General features: G+C 44.6%; 1 protein-coding gene across 3 annotated transcripts in view; it reads right to left on the bottom strand.

Moving 5' to 3' along the window:
• Positions 1-5,321: 5,321 nt before the first annotated feature.
• The window catches only part of si:ch211-161h7.4 (serine/arginine repetitive matrix protein 1), a 71,576-nt gene continuing 53,596 nt past the window's right edge, over positions 5,322-23,301 (bottom strand). For 2 of the 3 annotated variants that reach the window (XM_046355387.1, XM_046355389.1), the window contains 5 exons: positions 21,575-21,645; positions 12,010-12,198; positions 11,777-11,937; positions 6,377-6,467; positions 5,322-5,861 (listed from right to left, as the gene is read on the bottom strand). In XM_046355387.1, coding sequence (XP_046211343.1) covers positions 5,779-5,861; positions 6,377-6,467; positions 11,777-11,937; positions 12,010-12,198; positions 21,575-21,645 — 595 coding nt within the window. In that variant the 3' untranslated portion in view covers positions 5,322-5,778. Of the gene's footprint in view, positions 5,900-6,376; positions 6,468-11,776; positions 11,938-12,009; positions 12,199-21,574; positions 21,646-23,301 lie in introns of all 3 variants that reach the window. The other variant, XM_046355388.1, reaches the window with a different exon arrangement.

The raw sequence follows: 23,301 nt of genomic DNA, 5'->3' as shown, positions 1-23,301 counted from the left end.
ATGTGTGCAGAGGGTCCCTGGTTCGTGCCCGGGTATGGGCGAGGGGACGGACTACAGTTCTACTGTTACAGTAGCAAAGCTGTTTCGATACTTTTTCCTCTCACATACAGTAAAAGGCTGCAGAATGGAGAGCAAAGTGCTCTACGGTGTCCCCAGAGAGACAATCCTAAAAGAGAAAAGCTTTCCGAATAATTCAGCATCTGGATATGGCTGGTATGTAAATACACTGCTCATAAAAATAAAGGGAACACTAAAATAACACTAAAATAACACATCCTAGATCTGAATGAATGGAATATTCTAATTAAATACTTTGTTCATTTGTACTATATATATGGACTGTACTATATGTCTGTACTATATATATGGACTGTACTATATGTCTGTACTATATATATGGACTGTACTATATGTCTGTACTATATATATGGACTGTACTATATATATGGACTGTACTATATGTCTGTACTACATTGCTCAAACAAATAAAGGGAACACTAAAATAACACTAAAATAACACATCCTAGATCTGAATGAATGGAATATTCTAATTAAATACTTTGTTCATTTGTACTATATATATGGACTGTACTATATGTCTGTACTATATATATGGACTGTACTATATGTCTGTACTATATATATGGACTGTACTATATATATGGACTGTACTATATGTCTGTACTACATTGCTCAAACAAATAAAGGGAACACTAAAATAACACTAAAATAACACATCCTAGATCTGAATGAATGGAATATTCTAATTAAATACTTTGTTCATTTGTACTATATATATGGACTGTACTATATGTCTGTACTATATATATGGACTGTACTATATGTCTGTACTATATATATATGGACTGTACTATATGTCTGTACTATATATATGGACTGTACTATATGTCTGTACTATATATATGGAGTGTACTATATGTCTGTACTATATATATATATGGACTGTACTATATGTCTGTACTATATATATGGACTGTACTATATGTCTGTACTACATTGCTCAAACAAATAAAGGGAACACTAAAATAACACATCCTAGATCTGAATGAATGAAATATTCTTATTAAATACTTTTTTCTTTACATAGTTGAATGTGCTGACAACAAATTCACACAAAAATCATCAATGGAAATCAAATGTATAAACCTATGGAGGTCTGGATTTGGAGTCACACTCAAAATTAAAGTGGAAAACCACACTACAGGCTGATCCAACTTTGATGTAATGTCCTTAAAACAAGTCAAAATGAGGCTCAGTAGTGTGTGTGGCCTCCACGTGCCTGTATGACCTCCCTACAACGCCTGGGCATGCTCCTGATGAGGTGGCGGATGGTCTCCTGAGGGATCTCTTCCCAGACCTGGACTAAAGCATCCGCCAACTCCTGGACAGTCTGTTGGTGGATGGAGCGAGACATGATGTCCCAGATGGGCTCAATTGGATTCAGGTCTGGGGAACGGGCGGGCCAGTCCATAGCATCAATGCCTTCCTCTTGCAGGAACTGCTGACACACTCCAGCCACATGAGGTCTAGCATTGTCTTGCATTAGGAGGGACCCAGGGCCAACCACACCAGTATATGGTCTCACAAGGGGTCTGAGGATCTCATCTCGGTACCTAATGGCAGTCAGGCTACCTCTGGCGAGCACATGGAGGGCTGTGCGGCCCCCCAAAGAAATGCCACCCCACACCATGACTGACCCACCGCCAAACCGGTCATGCGGGAGGATGTTGCGGGCAGCAGAACGTTCTCCACGGCGTCTCCAGACTCTGTCACGTGCTCAGTGTGAACCTGCTTTCATCTGTGAAGAGCACAGGGCGCCAGTGGCAAATTTGCCAATCTTGGCATTCTCTGGCAAATGCCAAACGTCCTGCACGGTGTTGGGCTGTAAGCACAACCCCCACCTGTGGACGTCGGCCCCTCATAACACCCTCATGGAATCTGTTTCTGACCGTTTGAGCAGACACATGCACATTTGTGGCCTGCTGGAGGTCACTTTGCAGGGCTCTGGCAGTGCTCCTCCTGCTCCTCCTTGCACAAAGGCGGAGGTAGCGGTCCTGCTGCTGGGTTGTTGCCCTCCTACGGCCTCCTCCACGTCTCCTGATGTACTGGCCTGTCTCCTGGTAGCGCCTCCATGCTCTGGACACTACGCTGACAGACACAGCAAACCTTCTTGCCACAGCTCGCATTGATGTGCCATCCTGGATGAGCTGCACTACCTGAGCCACTTGTGTGGGTTGTAGACTCCGTCTCATGCTACCACTAGAGTGAAAGCACCGCCAGCATTCAAAAGTGACCCAAACATAGGAACTGAGAAGTGGTCTGTGGTCACCACCTGCAGAACCACTCCTTTATTGGGGGTGTCTTGCTAATTGCTTATAATTTCCACCTGTTGTCTATTCCATTTGCACAACAGCATGTGAAATGTATTGTCAATCAGTGTTGCTTCCTAAGTGGACAGTTTGATTTCACAGAAGTGTGATTGACTTAGAGTTACATTGTGTTGTTTAAGTGTTCCCTTGATTTTTTTGAGCAATGTAGATGTGTCTGGATGCTGTATAGCAACATGGGACAGTAGGACTGTTAGCACTATGGGAGGTTCAGTAAGGAACTCACGCAGCAACCGTATAACTTTAGTCCGTCCCCTCGCCACGACCGGGCGCGAACCAGGGACCCGTTTGGCTCTAGATTACACCTACCCATATACATACTTTACATTGTTCGCAATCTTACTTCTCTCAAATTTTCTGCACAAATTGGTTCACATCCATGTTAGTGAGCAATTCTCCTTTGCCAAGATAATCCATCCACTTGACATGTGTGGCATATCAAGAATCTTATTAAACAGTATGATCATTACACAGGTGCACCTTGTGCTGGGGACAATAAAAGGCCACTCTAAAATGTACAGTTTTGTCACACAACACAATGCCACAGATGTCTCAAGTTGAGGGAGTGTGCAATTGGCATGCTGACTTTAGGAATGTCCACCAGAGTTGTTGCCAGAGAATTGAATGTTAATTTCTCTATAATAAGCCGCCTCCAACATCAATTTAGAGAACTTGGCAGTACATCCAAACGGCCTCGTAGAAGTCATAGAAGTCCGTCACTGGCCGCGGGCAGCATTTGGTTCTTTAACGCAAGCACACATGCTCCGTTATAAGACGAGTTAACAATGTGGGTTGACACACAAGTTAACTTCTCTGTCTTAGTACATACATTTCACACTTATGTCAACGTTCACATATAATACAAGTAATATGTATTTTATTTATCGATGGATGAACGTGTTTGTTTGTTCTGTTCCTCTCTCCATCTCTGTAGCTTCCGGGTCTGCTGGATAAGGACCCGGACTAAGGGAATTGGGCTGACTTTGTAGTGCCTGTCCCAAATGGCTCATTAATGTCAATGTGCATATTAAAAGACACTGTCAGTAGTGATGTCATTTTGTAAATGTTGTGATATTGTTTCATAAACATGTTGCAATGTATATACTTTAGTATGTTTGTTTAGTTAAATGGAAAATGTAGGTTTGACTAGGTAATTGCTTAATTTAGTGTTAATTGTTCTGAGGGAGCCTCTCTTTCAGTTCATGGGGAGGCCATTTTGGATTGAGCTGTGAATGGGGCAGCATTGTGTTTAGCTGTCCCATAAGGTATACGTTTGATGGCAGTACTGTTTTTGTTCAGGAATCACTATGTAAATAAACACCCTGAGGCACAGAATAACTTTTGCAGGTCCGCCATTTTTTTATTTTGATAGAGGTCAGGTTTTCCAGTATAGCCTTCTGGCCTACTCTACGTGATAGAGGTTAGGTTTTCCAGTACAGCCTTCTGGCCTACTCTACGTGATAGAGGTTAGGTTTTCCAGTATAGCCTTCTGGCCTACTCTACGTGATAGAGGTTAGGTTTTCCAGTATAGCCTTCTGGCCTACTCTACGTGATAGAGGTTAGGTTTTCCAGTACAGCCTTCTGGCCTACTCTACGTGATAGAGGTTAGGTTTTCCAGTACAGCCTTCTGGCCTACTCTACGTGATAGAGTTTAGGTTTTCCAGTACAGCCTTCTGGCCTACTCTACGTGATAGAGGTTAGGTTTTCCAGTATAGCCTTCTGGCCTACTCTACGTGATAGAGGTTAGGTTTTCCAGTATAGCCTTCTGGCCTACTCTACGTGATAGAGGTTAGGTTTTCCAGTACAGCCTTCTGGCCTACTCTACGTGATAGAGGTTAGGTTTTCCAGTACAGCCTTCTGGCCTACTCTACGTGATAGAGGTTAGGTTTTCCAGTACAGCCTTCTGGCCTACTCTACGTGACAGATGGTGGCAGTGGTGGGATGGCGCACCGCAAATCAGTGAATTCCAACAAGAGGTAAAGGAATGAGTACAGGATTGTGTTCTCAGCAGCAGCATCAGCGGTTAGAAAAGTTACCTGAAGTTGAATCGGGGTGGAATACCATGGAATCGTCTGGTGAAGAAGAGGTCAAGAATGAGAAACTAGGAGCCCGACCAAGTGGCCAAACACAACCAGAACCATTTGAGCTACCGGTTGAACCAGCAGGGACAGCCATAAAAGACCATCTGACTGAAGGAGCAGTTGGGGGACCAGAACCCAACCATGGTAGCCCTTTTCCAGCAACTGATCACCTGCCTTGAGAGGAGGGACGAAGACCTCAAGCAGGAGTTACGGAGTCTATGCCAATCTATCCTCACAGCTCCTCACCAAGCGGAACTCGTCAGTGAGAGCCCAAGATTGGGTCTGCCAACACCAGGACAAAAAAGGATCAAAGGCTCCCCAAGTAGTAATGAGGCCAGCCCCAGCACCAGGAGACCAGTCCAGCAGTGTTAACGTCCATCTTCCAGCATTCCTGAGGAAGGAGCCAAAGATGCCCTCATACCAGCAGGGGGAGGACATTGAAAACTACCTGCTGAGGTTTGAGTGCATGGCCAAAACGTGGCAGTGGCCGGAGGTAGAGTGGGCCTGCATACTTGTCCCATTGCTCACGGGCAATGCCTTAGAGGCTTACACAGCAATGGATGAGGGGCTGTCCAACGTTTACAAGGGCTTAAAGGAAGCGCTGCTGGTGCAGTTCGACATCTCCCTAGAGATGAACCATTCCACAGGTGCAGGTTCATTAATTGTTTATGGTCCATTGAACAAGCATTGGGAAACAGTGTTTAAACCCTTTACAATGAAGATCTGTGAAGTTATTTTGATTTTTACAAATTATCTTTGAAAGACAGGGTCCTGAAAAAGAGATGTTTATTTTTTTGCTGAGTTTAGTAGAATAAAGCTAACACAGCCAGGACTGAATTAATTTTATTTTTATTTTTACATACATACCATGTGTTTGCAACAGTTGACACAAGATGAATATTCCAATAAAAATCCCCAGAAGCCTTTACAAGTTATTTCATTGGTCACATTAAATGTACACAGTAGGGGGGCACAAGAAACCATAGAAACAAAAGTATTGCTATTTACAAATGTTACTGTGACAATAAGACAATAACAAGCACTTACAGCAGAGCCCTCTGTACACTTTTAATCTTTCTAACTTTTCCATTTAAATCACTGGCTGGTCATTTCCTATTAAGTCCTTGGGAATGTCATTGAGGTGAGTGAGGAGGGCCTCTCTAGCTTGTTGTCTCTGCTGGTCTCAGTCACTCCTAAGTTGAGGTACCTGGTGGTCGTCTAAGGATCCTTCACTACTCTGACCTGTCACTATTGTACTTTACTGAGCCCCTGGCTGTGGTCTCCAGGCCTCACTCTGAGCTCTCTGCAAGCATCCTGGTGAAGTGTAGAGCAGCAGGTTCCTGGGTCAGATTGTGGAGGCTGTAGGCATGGCCTGTTGGACAACACAGGGAGAGGGTCAGAAGACATGGCCTGTTGGACAACACAGGGAGAGGGTCAGAAGACATGGCCTGTTGGACAACACAGGGAGGGGGTCAGAAGACATGGCCTGTTGGACAACACAGGGAGAGGGTCAGAAGACATGGCCTGTTGGACAACACAGGGAGAGGGTCAGAAGACATGGTCTGTTGGACAACACAGGGAGAGGGTCAGAAGACATGGCCTGTTGGACAACACAGGGAGAGGGTCAGAAGACATGGTCTTTTGGACAACACAGGGAGAGGGTCAGAAGACATGGTCTGTTGGACAACACAGGGAGAGGGTCAGAAGACATGGTCTGTTGGACAACACAGGGAGAGGGTCAGAAGACATGGCCTGTTGGACAACACAGGGAGGGGGTCAGAAGACATGGTCTGTTGGACAACACAGGGAGAGGGTCAGAAGACATGGTCTGTTGGACAACACAGGGAGGGGGTCAGAAAACATGGTCTGTCCTGGGTTAAAACTCACCACATGGGACCATGAAGGTCTGTCCTGGGTCATAATGGTTCTCTTTGCCATTGATCTTCACAGTTACTGAGCTGGTTAGGAGGTTATACACCTGGAACAACAACAACACACAGCTGATTAGGAGGTTATACACCTGGAACAACAACACACAGCTGGTTAGGAGGTTATACACCTGGAACAACAACACACAGCTGGTTAGGAGGTTATACACCTGGAACAACAACACACAGCTGGTTAGGAGGTTATACACCTGGAACAACAACACACAGCTGGTTAGGAGGTTATACACCTGGAACAACAACACACAGCTGGTTAGGAGGTTATACACCTGGAACAACAACACACAGCTGGTTAGGAGGTTATACACCTGGAACAACAACACACAGCTGGTTAGGAGGTTATACACCTGGAACAACAACACACAGCTGGTTAGGAGGTTATACACCTGGAACAACAACACACAGCTGGTTAGGAGGTTATACACCTGGAACAACAACACACAGCTGGTTAGGAGGTTATACACCTGGAACAACAACACACAGCTGGTTAGGAGGTTATACACCTGGAACAACAACACACAGCTGGTTAGGAGGTTATACACCTGGAACAACAACACACAGCTGGTTAGGAGGTTATACACCTGGAACAACAACACACAGCTGGTTAGGAGGTTATACACCTGGAACAACAACACACAGCTGGTTAGGAGGTTATACACCTGGAACAACAACACACAGCTGGTTAGGAGGTTATACACCTGGAACAACAACACACAGCTGGTTAGGAGGTTATACACCTGGAACAACAACACACAGCTGGTTAGGAGGTTATACACCTGGAACAACAACACACAGCTGGTTAGGAGGTTATACACCTGGAACAACAACACACAGCTGGTTAGGAGGTTATACACCTGGAACAACAACACACAGCTGATTAGGAGGTTATACACCTGGAACAACAACACACAGCTGGTTAGGAGGTTATACACCTGGAACAACAACACACAGCTGATTAGGAGGTTATACACCTGGAACAACAACACACAGCTGATTAGGAGGTTATACACCTGGAACAACAACACACAGCTGGTTAGGAGGTTATACACCTGGAACAACAACACACAGCTGATTAGGAGGTTATACACCTGGAACAACAACACACAGCTGGTTAGGAGGTTATACACCTGGAACAACAACACACAGCTGGTTAGGAGGTTATACACCTGGAACAACAACACACAGCTGGTTAGGAGGTTATACACCTGAACAAATTGATACCCTTGTATAATAGAGATAATACCCGAGCCCTGAAGCCTCCAGAAAATGAACTGACGCTCCACCAACCTGGAGGTCTTCCAACTAGCTGGTAAAAAGCTGTTCGGTCATCCTTCTTCTCCAGTCTTATTGAGCAGAATGAAAACAATCCCAAATGTATTTTGATGCTGTCGCAAAGCAGCCTTCCCCAAGGGAGGATGGCCTAGCAGTGATTTGATCATGATGATTAGAAAACAGCTTATGGACTCTCTTTTAATATGCGTATTTCTGCAAAACTTTGTTGTCACGAGTCTGCACAGAACTGCCAGGACAGAACTGCCAACTGGATCCTATTCCAACTAAACTACTGAAAGAGCTACTTCCTGTGCTTGGCCCTCCTGTGTTGAACATCATAATTGGCTCCCTATCCTCCGGACGTGCACCAAACTAACTAAAAGTGGCAGTAATAAAGCCTCTCCTGAAAAAGCCAAGCCTTGACTTGAAAAAAAAAAGTATACGTGTTTGAAACCTGACCGTAGTACATTACTTCAAATAATGAGGCATGTTTTACCTTGCTTCAAAGTAGCCTAGCCAAAATCCATCCAGAGAAACGTGGAGGCAATTATTTTATAAAGGCTTCCTCGTGCCATTAACAGCATTTCACTCCTGTTCTATTGGTTTTCATATATATATATATATATAGTGTTGTCTAGAAGCCAAAGGCACAATCCTCGTCATATTAGAAACCCAGTGCTAAGAACTATTCAATGCTGGCCTGACCAAACAGAATCCACGCTTCATGATCGTTTTTTCTCACGCGGACTGGGATATGTTCCGGGTAGCTTCCAAGAATAACATTGGCGAATCCGCTGAGTCGGTGAGTGAGTTTACCAGGACGTGTATAGGAGATGTTTCACCCACTGTGACTATTTGTTGCCATTGCATTCTACGTTTCTAACTGAGATTTTCATCTCTGTCACACCATTAGGTACGCTGTTAAGAACAGTGTTTTCCCACAAATGGCATTTTGGCAAATGTTTGAAAAAATGAGGTTTTGTCAGCTGCTTCATTACAGGAGTTGTGCAACAATAGCCAGCCTGTCTACATTAAGCTCTTAGCGAAACATTTACATTCCTTGTATGCATGCATACTGTTAGGAAAATAAATTTTACTGTTAGTAAAAATTAAAAATAAATACATTTGTTGACCGGTTAATGAGGGTCGGTTAGATTTTTTTTTTTTTTTAAGTAGTGAAATGTGATTCACAATATAAATCTAGATTTTTCTTAAAGTTCTCTCTGAATAAGCTTTGTTGCACAATTAGAAGGTCTAAAGACTATGTAAAATTATACCTCGGCTAAATATAAGCCTTCCACAACTATAAGACCCACTAATAATTACACCATTTTATCAAAACCTCTTTTTTGCTATAATCACTATTCTGGCTTTCAAAATTCAATTGTTACAAATTTAACTAGAACAATGCACATCCACTAATAATGACAAACATCTCGAGCAGGAATAATAGAAAATTAACACAGATCTCATAATGCAATTTTTGAAAATGGTGCCGAAAGACGGGGCTGCCCCACTTCTTGCTCTTAGAAAGAAGAGAAACAACAACAAGTGGGACACAATCATGAAGTGGAACCACATTTATTGGATATTTCAAACTTTTTTAACAAATCAAAAACTGAAAAATTGGACGTGGAAAATTATTCAGCCCCTTTACTTTCAGTGCAGCAAACTCTCTCCAGAAGTTCAGTGAGGATCTCTGAATGATCCAATGTTGACCTAAATGACTAATGATGATAAATACAATCCACCTGTGTGTAATCAAGTCTCCGTATAAATGCACCTGCACTGTGATAGTCTCAGAGGTCCGTTAAAAGCGCAGAGAGCATTATGAAGAACAAGGAACACACCAGGCAGGTCCGAGATACTGTTGTGACGAAGTTTAAAGCCGGATTTGGATACAAAAAGATTTCCCAAGCTTTAAACATCCCAAGGAGCACTGTGCAAGCGATAATATTGGATAAGAGCGTCCGCTAAATGACTTAAATGTAAATGTAAATGAAATGGAAGGAGTATCAGACCACTGCAAATCTACCAAGACCTGGCCGTCCCTCTAAACTTTCAGCTCATACAAGGAGAAGACTGATCAGAGATGCAGCCAAGAGGCCCATGATCACTCTGGATGAACTGCAGAGATCTACAGCTGAGGTGGGAGACTCTGTCCATAGGACAACAATCAGTCGTATATTGCACAAATCTGGCCTTTATGGAAGAGTGGCAAGAAGAAAGCCATTTCTTAAAGATATCCATAAAAAGTGTCGTTTAAAGTTTGCCACAAGCCATCTGGGAGACACACCAAACATGTGGAAGAAGGTGCTCTGGTCAGATGAAACCAAAATTGAACTTTTTGGCAACAATGCAAAACGTTATGTTTGGCGTAAAAGCAACACAGCTCATCACCCTGAACACCCTATCCCCACTGTCAAACATGGTGGTGGCAGCATCATGGTTTGGGCCTGCTTTTCTTCAGCAGGGACAGGGAAGATGGTTAAAATTGATGGGAAGATGGATGGAGCCAAATACAGGACCATTCTGGAAGAAAACCTGATGGAGTCTGCAAAAGACCTTAGACTGGGACAGAGATTTGTCTTCAAACAAGACAATGATCCAAAACATAAAGCAAAATCTACAATGGAATGGTTCAAAAATAAACATATCCAGGTGTTAGAATGGCCAAGTCAATGTCCAGACCTGAATCCAATCGAGAATCTGTGGAAAGAACTGAAAACTGCTGTTCACAAATGCTCTCCATCCAACCTCACTGAGCTCGAGCTGTTTTGCAAGGAGGAATGGGAAAAAATTTCAGTCTCTCGATGTGCAAAACTGATAGAGACATACCCCAAGCGACTTACAGCTGTAATCGCAGCAAAAGGTGGCGCTACAAAGTATTAACTTAAGGGGGCTGAATAATTTTGCATGCCCAATTTTTCAGTTTTTGATTTCTTAAAAAAGTTTGAAATATCCAATAAATGTCGTTCCACTTCATGATTGTGTCCCACTTGTTGTTGTTTCTTCACAAAAAAATACAGTTTTATATCTTTATGTTTGAAGCCTGAAATGTGGCAAAAGGTCGCAAAGTTCAAGGGGGCCGAATACTTTCGCAAGGCACTGTATGTGGCAGGGTCTACAGACAATGACAGACTTCAAAAAGAAAACTATCCTTGTCGTGGACACCGACATCTTGCTTCCAGACAAGCTAAACATCTTCTTTGCCCACATTGAGGATAACACAGTGCCACTGAAGTGGCCTGCTACCAAGGACTGTGGGCTCTCCTCCGTGGCCAACGTGAGTAAGACATTTAAACATGTTTGGTGGAGGAGGAATAATGGTCTGGGCTGTTTTTCATGGTTCCTTGGTTCCAGTGAAGGGAAATCTTGACGATACGGCATACACAGGGGCATTGTCATGCTGAAACAGGAAAGGGCCTTCACCAAACTGTTGCCACAAAGGTCAAGGCACAGATATTAGACGATTCTGTGCTTCGACCTTTGTGGGAACAGTTTGGGGAAGGGCCTTTCCTGTTTCAGCATGACAATGCCCTTGTGCACAAAGCGAGGTCCATACAGAAATAATGGTTTGTTGAGATCGGTGTAGAAGAACTTGATTGGCCTGCACAGAGCCCTGACCTCAACCCCATTGAGATGATTTGGAACACCGACTGCAAGTCTGGCCTAATCGCCAAACACCAGGGCTGTTGGTAATGTATCTGACATCACACTCAACTCTGATATCGTCTTTGTAGAACGCGTAGGGGTGTAGTCTGTGCTCAGTCAATGATTTCCATGTGAGAAACAGAGAACAGACCACAACCCCCTTCCAAGCTCAAATGGTTCATTCTTCGGATCTACACGATTCACGTGGACGGCCTATTAAGAAATCAAAATGGCGAATATCGCAGAAAAGCGACAATTGTACATCCCTGATGGTTTTAGGGATCAGGGGTTAAAGGTTACTCACATTGCTAGTGCTGTTGTCGACCAGTAGAGGGTTAGGGGTTAGAGGTCAGGGTTACTCACAGTGGTGGTGCTGTGGTCCACCAGCAGAGAGTTAAAGGTCAGGGTTACTCACAGTGGTGGCGCTGTGGTCCACCAGCAGAGGTTTCTTCATGTAGGAGCCCAGCAAGATCTTTCCATTGGAGAAGGTTTCAGCCAGCAGGTCCATCTTGTAACCAAGAGCTCTGTCTCGATACGAGAACCACTGGAAATGATCTGGGCTGATCTGGCCTCCCTCTGATAACACAACACAGGACAACATCACACTATTGTTGACCTATTGCCCCATCTCTGTCTGTGTGTACGTACGTTTCCCAGTGGCAGGCCAGAGCAAAGCCATCCAGTCTGTGAGGTTGGCCTTGTCCTCCAGCTGCAGTGTGATGGCTCTGAGAGGAGGAGCACAAAGCTCAGTCACAGCCTCCGGGTCCGACAGCACGATGCCAGGAGGGACAGACTGATGGACAGACGGATGGGCCGTCACTCTGAACGACTGGACACCTGTCATGAATGTTATGCATGTTAACATTAGAAGCCTCCTCCCTAAGTTTGTTCTATTCACTGCTTTAGCACATTCTGCCAACCCGGATGTTCTAGCTGTGTCTGAATCCTGGCTTAGGAAGACCACCAAAAATTCTGAAATTTTAATTCCAAACTACAACATTTTCAGACAAGATAGAACTGCCAAAGGGGGCGGTGTTGCAATCTACTGCAAAGATAGCCTGCAGAGTTCTGTCCTACTATCCAGGTCTGTACCCAAACAATTTGAACTTCTACTTTTAAAAATTCACCTCTCTAAAAACAAGTCTCTCACCGTTGCCGCCTGCTATAGACCACCCTCTGCTATAGACCACCCTCTGCCCCCAGCTGTGCTCTGGACACCATATGTGAACTGATTGCCAACTAGCCTACCTGGTTAAATAAAGGTTAAATAAAAAATAAATAAAACATGAAGAGGTCAGGGTTAGAGGTCAGTGGAATAATAAGAAAGTAGTATATCAATAAAGGGATTGTAAAGTTCCTGGGTTGGCTCTGCAGTCATCTTGGAAACAGGTCTGTCCAACACATCAGTGCCTTCAGAAAGTATTCACACCCCTTGACTTTTTCCACATTTTGTTGTTACATCCTGAATTTAAAATGAATTAAATAGAGATGTTTTGTGTGTCACTGGCCTACACACAATAGTTTCACTTTGACATGATGGGCTATGTTTTTAGAACATTTTACAAATAAATTAAAAATGAAAAGCTGAAATGTCTTGATTCAATAAGAATTCAACTCCTTTGTTATGGCAAGCCTAAATAAGTTCAGGAGTAACAACTCGCTAAATGAGTCACATAAATTGCATGGACTGACTGTGTGACGTAATAGCGTTGAACATGATTTTTGAATGACTACCTCATCTCTATACCCTACACATAACCACGAGGCCAATGGTCACGTTAGGGTTGAATGGCTGTGATAGGAGAAAACAGGATGAATCGACAACATTGTAGTAACTCCACAATACTAACCTAATTGACATAGTGAAATGAAGGAAGTCTGTACAGAATAACAAATATTCCAGAACATGCATCCTGTTTGCAACGAGAAACTAAAGCAAAACTGCAAAAGATCTTGTAAAGCAATTTACATTTTGTCCTGAATACAAAGTGTTATGTTTAGGGCAAATCCAATACAACACATTACAGAGTACTAAACTCCATATGTTGAAGCATAGTGGTGGCTGCATCATGTTATGGGTATGCTTGTAATTGTTAAGTACTAGGGAGTTTTTCAGGATAAAAAACAGAATGGCACAAAGCACGGGCAAAAACCTATAGGAAATCCTGGTTCAGTCTGCCTTCCACCAGACACAGAGGTGAATTCACCTTTCAACAGGATAATAAGGCCAAATCTACACTGGAGTTACTTACCAAGAAGACAGTGAATGTTTCTGGCCGAGTTATAGTATTGACTTAAATCTACTTGAAAATCTATGGCAAGACCTGAAAATGGTTGTCTAGCAAAGATCAACAACCAATTTGACAGAGCTTCAAGAATTTTGAAAAGAAAAATGGGAAAATGTTGCACAATCCTGGTGTGCAAGCTTTTAGAGGCATACTCAGAAAGACTGCTGTAATATTTGCCAAAAGTGCTTATAGAAAGTATTGACTCAAGAGGCGGGGGAATACATACATAAATGATATATTTCTGCATTACATTTTCAATAAATTAGCAAACATTTGAAAAAACATATTTTCACTTGGTCATTAAGGAGTACTCTGTGTAGATGGGTGACTTTATTTGGATCCATTCTGACCTCAGGCTGTAACACAACAAGTCAAAGGGGAGGAATACGTCCTGAAGGAACTGTACTTTAAATGTCTCATATCAAACTTCACTTAAAGTGCATATAAAATCCCAACACACTTTAAATTAAAACAATACATTGGAAAAGTCAAAGCAAACAGGAATCAGTAAAACAGAAGCAATACAGGCTCCATAGGACACACTAGGTTAGGACAACAGGCTCCATAGGACAATAGGCTCCATAGGACAATAGGCTCTATAGGACACACTAGGTTAGGACAACAGGCTCCATAGGACACACTAGGTTAGGACAACAGGCTCTATAGGACACACTAGGTTAGGACAATAGGCTCCATAGGACACACTAGGTTAGGACAACAGGCTCTATAGGACACACTAGGTTAGGACAACAGGCTCTATAGGACACACTAGGTTAGGACAACAGACTCTATAGGACACACTAGGTTAGGACAACAGGCTCCATAGGACACACTAGGTTAGGACAATAGGCTCTATAGGACACACTAGGTTAGGACAACAGGCTCTATAGGACACACTAGGTTAGGACAACAGGCTCTATAGGACACACTAGGTTAGGACAACAGGCTCTATAGGACACACTAGGTTAGGACAACATACTCTATAGGACACACTTGGTTAGGACAACAGGCTCCATAGGACAATAGGCTCCATAGGACACACTAGGTTAGGACAACAGGCTCCATAGGACACACTGGGTTAGGACAATAGGCTCCATAGGACAATAGGCTCCATAGGACAATAGGCTCCATAGGACACACTAGGTTAGGACAATAGGCTCCATAGGACAATAGGCTCCATAGGACAATAGGCTCCATAGGACAATAGGCTCCATAGGACACACTAGGTTAGGACAATAGGCTCCATAGGACACACTAGGTTAGGACAATAGGCTCCATAGGACAATAGGCTCCATAGGACAATAGGCTCCATAGGACAATAGGCTCCATAGGACACACTAGGTTAGGACAATAGGCTCCATAGGACACACTAGGTTAGGACAATAGGCTCCATAGGACAATAGGCTCCATAGGACAATAGGCTCCATAGGACACACTAGGTTAGGACAACAGGCTCCATAGGACACACTAGGTTAGGACAACAGGCTCTATAGGACACACTAGGTTAGGACAACAGGCTCCATAGGACAACAGGCTCCATAGGACAACAGGCTCTATAGGACACACTAGGTTAGGACAACAGACTCTATAGGACACACTAGGTTAGGACAACAGGCTCCATAGGACACACTAGGTTAGGACAACAGGCTCCATAGGACACACTAGGTTAGGACAACAGGCTCTATAGGACACACTAGGTTAGGACAACAGGCTCTATAGGACACACTAGGTTAGGACAACAGGCTCTATAGGACACACTAGGTTAGGACAATAGGCTCTATAGGACACACTAGGTTAGGACAACAGGCTCCATAGGACACACTAGGTTAGGACAACAGGCTCCATAGGACACACTAGGTTAGGACAGCAGGCTCCATAGGACACACTAGGTTAGGACAACAGGCTCCATAGGACACACTAGGTTAGGACAATAGGCTCCATAGGACAATAGGCTCCATAGGACAATAGGCTCCATAGGACAATAGGCTCCATAGGACAATAGGCTCCATAGGACACACTAGGTTAGGACAACAGGCTCCATAGGACACACTAGGTTAGGACAATAGGCTCCATAGGACAATAGGCTCCATAGGACACACTAGGTTAGGACAATAGGCTCCATAGGACAATAGGCTCCATAGGACACACTTGGTTAGGACAATAGGCTCCATAGGACAATAGGCTCCATAGGACACACTAGGTTAGGACAATAGGCTCCATAGGACACACTAGGTTAGGACAATAGGCTCTATAGGACACACTAGGTTAGGACAACAGGCTCCATAGGACAATAGGCTCCATAGGACACACTAGGTTAGGACAACAGGCTCCATAGGACACACTTGGTTAGGACAATAGGCTCCATAGGACACACTAGGTTAGGACAGCAGGCTCTATAGGACACACTAGGTTAGGACAATAGGCTCCATAGGACACACTAGGTTAGGACAATAGGCTCCATAGGACACACTAGGTTAGGACAATAGGCTCTATAGGACACACTTGGTTAGGACAATAGGCTCCATAGGACACACTAGGTTAGGACAATAGGCTCTATAGGACACACTTGGTTAGGACAATAGGCTCCATAGGACAATAGGCTCCATAGGACACACTAGGTTAGGACAATAGGCTCTATAGGACACACTTGGTTAGGACAATAGGCTCCATAGGACACACTTGGTTAGGACAATAGGCTCCATAGGACAATAGGCTCCATAGGACAATAGGCTCCATAGGACACACTAGGTTAGGACAATAGGCTCTATAGGACACACTAGGTTAGGACAATAGGCTCCATAGGACACACTAGGTTAGGACAATAGGCTCTATAGGACACACTAGGTTAGGACAATAGGCTCCATAGGACACACTAGGTTAGGACAACAGGCTCTATAGGACACACTAGGTTAGGACAACAGGCTCTATAGGACACACTAGGATAGGACAACAGGCTCTATAGGACACACTAGGTTAGGACAACAGGCTCTATAGGACACACTAGGTTAGGACAACAGGCTCCATAGGACACACTAGGTTAGGACAATAGGCTCTATAGGACACACTAGGTTAGGACAATAGGCTCCATAGGACACACTAGGTTAGGACAATAGGCTCCATAGGACACACTAGGTTAGGACAACAGGCTCTATAGGACACACTAGGTTAGGACAACAGGCTCTATAGGACACACTAGGTTAGGACAACAGGCTCTATAGGACACACTAGGTTAGGACAACAGGCTCTATAGGACACACTAGGTTAGGACAACAGGCTCTATAGGACACACTAGGTTAGGACAACAGGCTCTATAGGACACACTAGGTTAGGACAATAGGCTCCATAGGACAATAGGCTCCATAGGACACACTAGGTTAGGACAATAGGCTCCATAGGACAATAGGCTCCATAGGACACACTAGGTTAGGACAACAGGCTCCATAGGACACACTAGGTTAGGACAATAGGCTCTATAGGACACACTTGGTTAGGACAATAGGCTCCATAGGACACACTAGGTTAGGACAACAGGCTCTATAGGACACACTAGGTTAGGACAATAGGCTCTATAGGACACACTTGGTTAGGACAATAGGCTCCATAGGACACAATAGGTTAGGACAATAGGCTCCATAGGACAATAGGCTCCATAGGACACACTAGGTTAGGACAACAGGCTCCATAGGACACACTAGGTTAGGACAACAGGCTCTATAGGACACACTAGGTTAGGACAATAGGCTCCATAGGACACACTAGGTTAGGACAATAGGCTCCATAGGACACACTAGGTTAGGACAATAGGCTCCATAGGACACACTAGGTTAGGACAATAGGCTCCATAGGACAATAGGCTCCATAGGACACACTAGGTTAGGACAACAGGCTCTATAGGACACACTAGGTTAGGACAATAGGCTCCATAGGACACACTAGGTTAGGACAACAGGCTCTATAGGACACACTAGGTTAGGACAATAGGCTCCATAGGACAATAGGCTCCATAGGACACACTAGGTTAGGACAATAGGCTCCATAGGACACACTAGGTTAGGACAACAGGCTCCATAGGACACACTAGGTTAGGACAATAGGCTCCATAGGACAACAGGCTCCATAGGACACACTAGGTTAGGACAATAGGCTCTATAGGACACACTAGGTTAGGACAATAGGCTCCATAGGACACACTAGGTTAGGACAACAGGCTCTATAGGACACACTAGGTTAGGACAACAGGCTCTATAGGACACACTAGGTTAGGACAACAGGCTCTATAGGACACACTAGGTTAGGACAACAGGTTCTATAGGACACACTAGGTTAGGACAACAGGCTCCATAGGACACACTAGGTTAGGACAATAGGCTCTATAGGACACACTTGGTTAGGACAATAGGCTCCATAGGACACACTAGGTTAGGACAATAGGCTCCATAGGACACACTAGGTTAGGACAACAGGCTCCATAGGACACACTAGGTTAGGACAATAGGCTCTATAGGACACACTTGGTTAGGACAATAGGCTCCATAGGACAATAGGCTCCATAGGACACACTAGGTTAGGACAACAGGCTCTATAGGACACACTAGGTTAGGACAATAGGCTCTATAGGACACACTAGGTTAGGACAATAGGCTCCATAGGACACACTAGGTTAGGACAATAGGCTCCATAGGACACACTAGGTTAGGACAATAGGCTCCATAGGACAATAGGCTCCATAGGACACACTAGGTTAGGACAACAGGCTCTATAGGACACACTAGGTTAGGACAACAGGCTCCATAGGACAACAGGCTCCATAGGACAACAGGCTCTATAGGACACACTAGGTTAGGACAACAGACTCTATAGGACACACTAGGTTAGGACAATAGGCTCTATAGGACACACTAGGTTAGGACAATAGGCTCCATAGGACAATAGGCTCCATAGGACACACTAGGTTAGGACAATAGGCTCCATAGGACACACTAGGTTAGGACAACAGGCTCCATAGGACACACTAGGTTAGGACAATAGGCTCCATAGGACAACAGGCTCCATAGGACACACTAGGTTAGGACAATAGGCTCTATAGGACACACTAGGTTAGGACAATAGGCTCCATAGGACACACTAGGTTAGGACAACAGGCTCTATAGGACACACTAGGTTAGGACAACAGGCTCTATAGGACACACTAGGTTAGGACAACAGGCTCTATAGGACACACTAGGTTAGGACAACAGGCTCTATAGGACACACTAGGTTAGGACAACAGGCTCCATAGGACACACTAGGTTAGGACAATAGGCTCTATAGGACACACTTGGTTAGGACAATAGGCTCCATAGGACACACTAGGTTAGGACAATAGGCTCCATAGGACAATAGGCTCCATAGGACACACTAGGTTAGGACAACAGGCTCCATAGGACACACTAGGTTAGGACAATAGGCTCTATAGGACACACTTGGTTAGGACAATAGGCTCCATAGGACAATAGGCTCCATAGGACACACTAGGTTAGGACAACAGGCTCTATAGGACACACTAGGTTAGGACAATAGGCTCTATAGGACACACTAGGTTAGGACAATAGGCTCTATAGGACACACTAGGTTAGGACAATAGGCTCCATAGGACACACTAGGTTAGGACAATAGGCTCCATAGGACACACTAGGTTAGGACAATAGGCTCCATAGGACACACTAGGTTAGGACAATAGGCTCCATAGGACACACTAGGTTAGGACAACAGGCTCTATAGGACACACTAGGTTAGGACAATAGGCTCTATAGGACACACTAGGTTAGGACAATAGGCTCCATAGGACACACTAGGTTAGGACAATAGGCTCCATAGGACACACTAGGTTAGGACAATAGGCTCCATAGGACACACTAGGTTAGGACAATAGGCTCCATAGGACACACTAGGTTAGGACAATAGGCTCCATAGGACAATAGGCTCCATAGGACACACTAGGTTAGGACAACAGGCTCTATAGGACACACTAGGTTAGGACAACAGGCTCCATAGGACAACAGGCTCCATAGGACAACAGGCTCTATAGGACACACTAGGTTAGGACAACAGACTCTATAGGACACACTAGGTTAGGACAACAGGCTCCATAGGACACACTAGGTTAGGACAACAGGCTCCATAGGACACACTAGGTTAGGACAACAGACTCTATAGGACACACTAGGTTAGGACAACAGGCTCTATAGGACACACTAGGTTAGGACAACAGACTCTATAGGACACACTAGGTTAGGACAATAGGCTCCATAGGACAATAGGCTCCATAGGACACACTAGGTTAGGACAACAGGCTCTATAGGACACACTAGGTTAGGACAATAGGCTCCATAGGACACACTAGGTTAGGACAACAGGCTCTATAGGACACACTAGGTTAGGACAATAGGCTCCATAGGACAATAGGCTCCATAGGACACACTAGGTTAGGACAATAGGCTCCATAGGACACACTAGGTTAGGACAACAGGCTCCATAGGACACACTAGGTTAGGACAATAGGCTCCATAGGACAACAGGCTCCATAGGACACACTAGGTTAGGACAATAGGCTCTATAGGACACACTAGGTTAGGACAATAGGCTCCATAGGACACACTAGGTTAGGACAACAGGCTCTATAGGACACACTAGGTTAGGACAACAGGCTCTATAGGACACACTAGGTTAGGACAACAGGCTCTATAGGACACACTAGGTTAGGACAACAGGTTCTATAGGACACACTAGGTTAGGACAACAGGCTCCATAGGACACACTAGGTTAGGACAATAGGCTCTATAGGACACACTTGGTTAGGACAATAGGCTCCATAGGACACACTAGGTTAGGACAATAGGCTCCATAGGACACACTAGGTTAGGACAACAGGCTCCATAGGACACACTAGGTTAGGACAATAGGCTCTATAGGACACACTTGGTTAGGACAATAGGCTCCATAGGACAATAGGCTCCATAGGACACACTAGGTTAGGACAACAGGCTCTATAGGACACACTAGGTTAGGACAATAGGCTCTATAGGACACACTAGGTTAGGACAATAGGCTCTATAGGACACACTAGGTTAGGACAATAGGCTCCATAGGACACACTAGGTTAGGACAATAGGCTCCATAGGACACACTAGGTTAGGACAATAGGCTCCATAGGACACACTAGGTTAGGACAATAGGCTCCATAGGACACACTAGGTTAGGACAACAGGCTCTATAGGACACACTAGGTTAGGACAACAGGCTCCATAGGACAACAGGCTCCATAGGACAACAGGCTCTATAGGACACACTAGGTTAGGACAACAGACTCCATAGGACACACTAGGTTAGGACAACAGGCTCCATAGGACACACTAGGTTAGGACAATAGGCTCTATAGGACACACTAGGTTAGGACAACAGGCTCTATAGGACACACTAGGTTAGGACAACAGGCTCTATAGGACACACTAGGTTAGGACAACAGACTCTATAGGACACACTAGGTTAGGACAACAGGCTCTATAGGACACACTAGGTTAGGACAACAGGCTCTATAGGACACACTAGGTTAGGACAACAGGCTCTATAGGACACACTAGGTTAGGACAACAGACTCTATAGGACACACTAGGTTAGGACAACAGACTCTATAGGACACACTAGGTTAGGACAACAGGCTCTATAGGACACACTAGGTTAGGACAACAGACTCTATAGGACACACTAGGTTAGGACAACAGACTCTATAGGACACACTAGGTTAGGACAACAGGCTCCATAGGACACACTAGGTTAGGACAATAGGCTCCATAGGACACACTAGGTTAGGACAATAGGCTCCATAGGACACACTAGGTTAGGACAATAGGCTCCATAGGACAACAGGCTCAAGGCTCCGTACTTACAGTTGTTGTCATTCTCTTCATAATCCTCCAGTTCAATCATGGAAGACGGTCCGCTTTTGAACCCTTTTAACCTGTTGACAAAAAGGAATGGATCTCCTGACAGTGTCATGTTGGACAACAGTCACTCATAACGTAGAAGAGAAGCAACAGTCAGAAATACACCATATATATACATACACATACAGCAGTATGTGGAAACCCCTTCAAGTTGGTGGATCTGTCTATTTCAGCCACACCCATTGGTGGAATCGTCTATTTCAGACACACCCATTGGTGGAATCGTCTATTTCAGCCACACCCATTGGTGGAATTGGCTATTTCAGCCACACCCATTGGTGGAATTGGCTATTTCAGCCACACCCATTGGTGGAATTGGCTATTTCAGCCACACCCATTGGTGGAATCGGCTATTTCAGCCTCACCCATTGGTGGAATCGGCTATTTCAGCCACACCCATTGGTGGAATTGGCTACTTCAGCCACACCCATTGGTGGAATCGGCTACTTCAGCCACACCCATTGGTGGAATCGGCTACTTCAGCCACACCCATTGGTGGAATCGGCTACTTCAGCCACACCCATTGGTGGAATCGGCTACTTCAGCCACACCCATTGGTGGAATCGGCTACTTCAGCCACACCCATTGGTGGAATTGGCTACTTCAGCCACACCCATTGGTGGAATTGGCTATTTCAGCCACACCCATTGGTGGAATTGGCTATTTCTGGAGCAGTGGAAACGTGCTCCCTGGAGTGATGAATCACGCTTCACCATCTGACGGATGCCAGAAGGACGCTACCTGTCCCAATGCATAGTGCAAACTGTAAAGTTTGGTGGGGAGGAATAATGGCCTGGGGCTGTTTTTCATAGTTCGGGCTAGGCCCCTTAGTTCCAGTGAATCTTAACGATACAGCGTACAATGACATTCTATAAGATTTTGTGCTTCCAACTTTGTGGCAACAGTTTGGAGAAGGCCCTTTCCTGTTTTACCATGACAATGCCCCCATGCATAAGGCGATGTCCTGGGGCGGCAGGTAGCCTAGTGGTTAGAGTGTTGAACTTGTAACCGAAAGGTTGCAATATCGAATCCCCGAGCTGAACTGGGTAAAAATCTATCGTTCTGCCCCTGAACAAGGCAGTTGTCCCTAGGCCGTCACTGAAAATAAGAATTTGTTCTTAACTGACATGCCTAGTTAAATAAAGGTAAAATACAATGGCAACAGTGTTTAGAAGCAACAATCAGAAGTAAAAGATGTTGAGAAACAACAATCAGAAGTAAAAGATGTTGAGAAGCAACAATCAGAAGTAAAAGATGTTGAGAAGCAACAATCAGAAGTAAAAGATGTTGAGAAGCAACAATCAGAAGTAAAAGATGTTGAGAAGCAACAATCAGGACCATGTCCCAGGACTACCTGACATGAGGACTCCTTGCTGTCCCCAGTCCACCTGGCCATGCTCCTGCTCCAGTTTCAACTGTTCTGCCTTACTATTATTCAACCATGCTGGTCATTTATGAACATTTGAACATCTTGGCCACGTTCTGTTATAATCTCCACCCGGCACAGCCAGAAGAGGACTGGCCACCCCACATATGCTCTCTCTAATTCTCTCTTTCTTTCTCTCTCTCGGAGGACCTGAGCCCTAGGACCGTGCCCCAGGACTACCTGACATGATGGCTCCTTGCTGTCCCCAGTCCACCTGACTGTGCTGCTGCTCCAGTTTCAACTG

This window comes from Oncorhynchus gorbuscha, linkage group LG07, assembly GCF_021184085.1.
Source record: "Oncorhynchus gorbuscha isolate QuinsamMale2020 ecotype Even-year linkage group LG07, OgorEven_v1.0, whole genome shotgun sequence".
In the NCBI taxonomy this organism is placed as follows: domain Eukaryota; kingdom Metazoa; phylum Chordata; class Actinopteri; order Salmoniformes; family Salmonidae; genus Oncorhynchus; species Oncorhynchus gorbuscha.
This window is presented reverse-complemented; position numbering and strand designations above follow the sequence as displayed.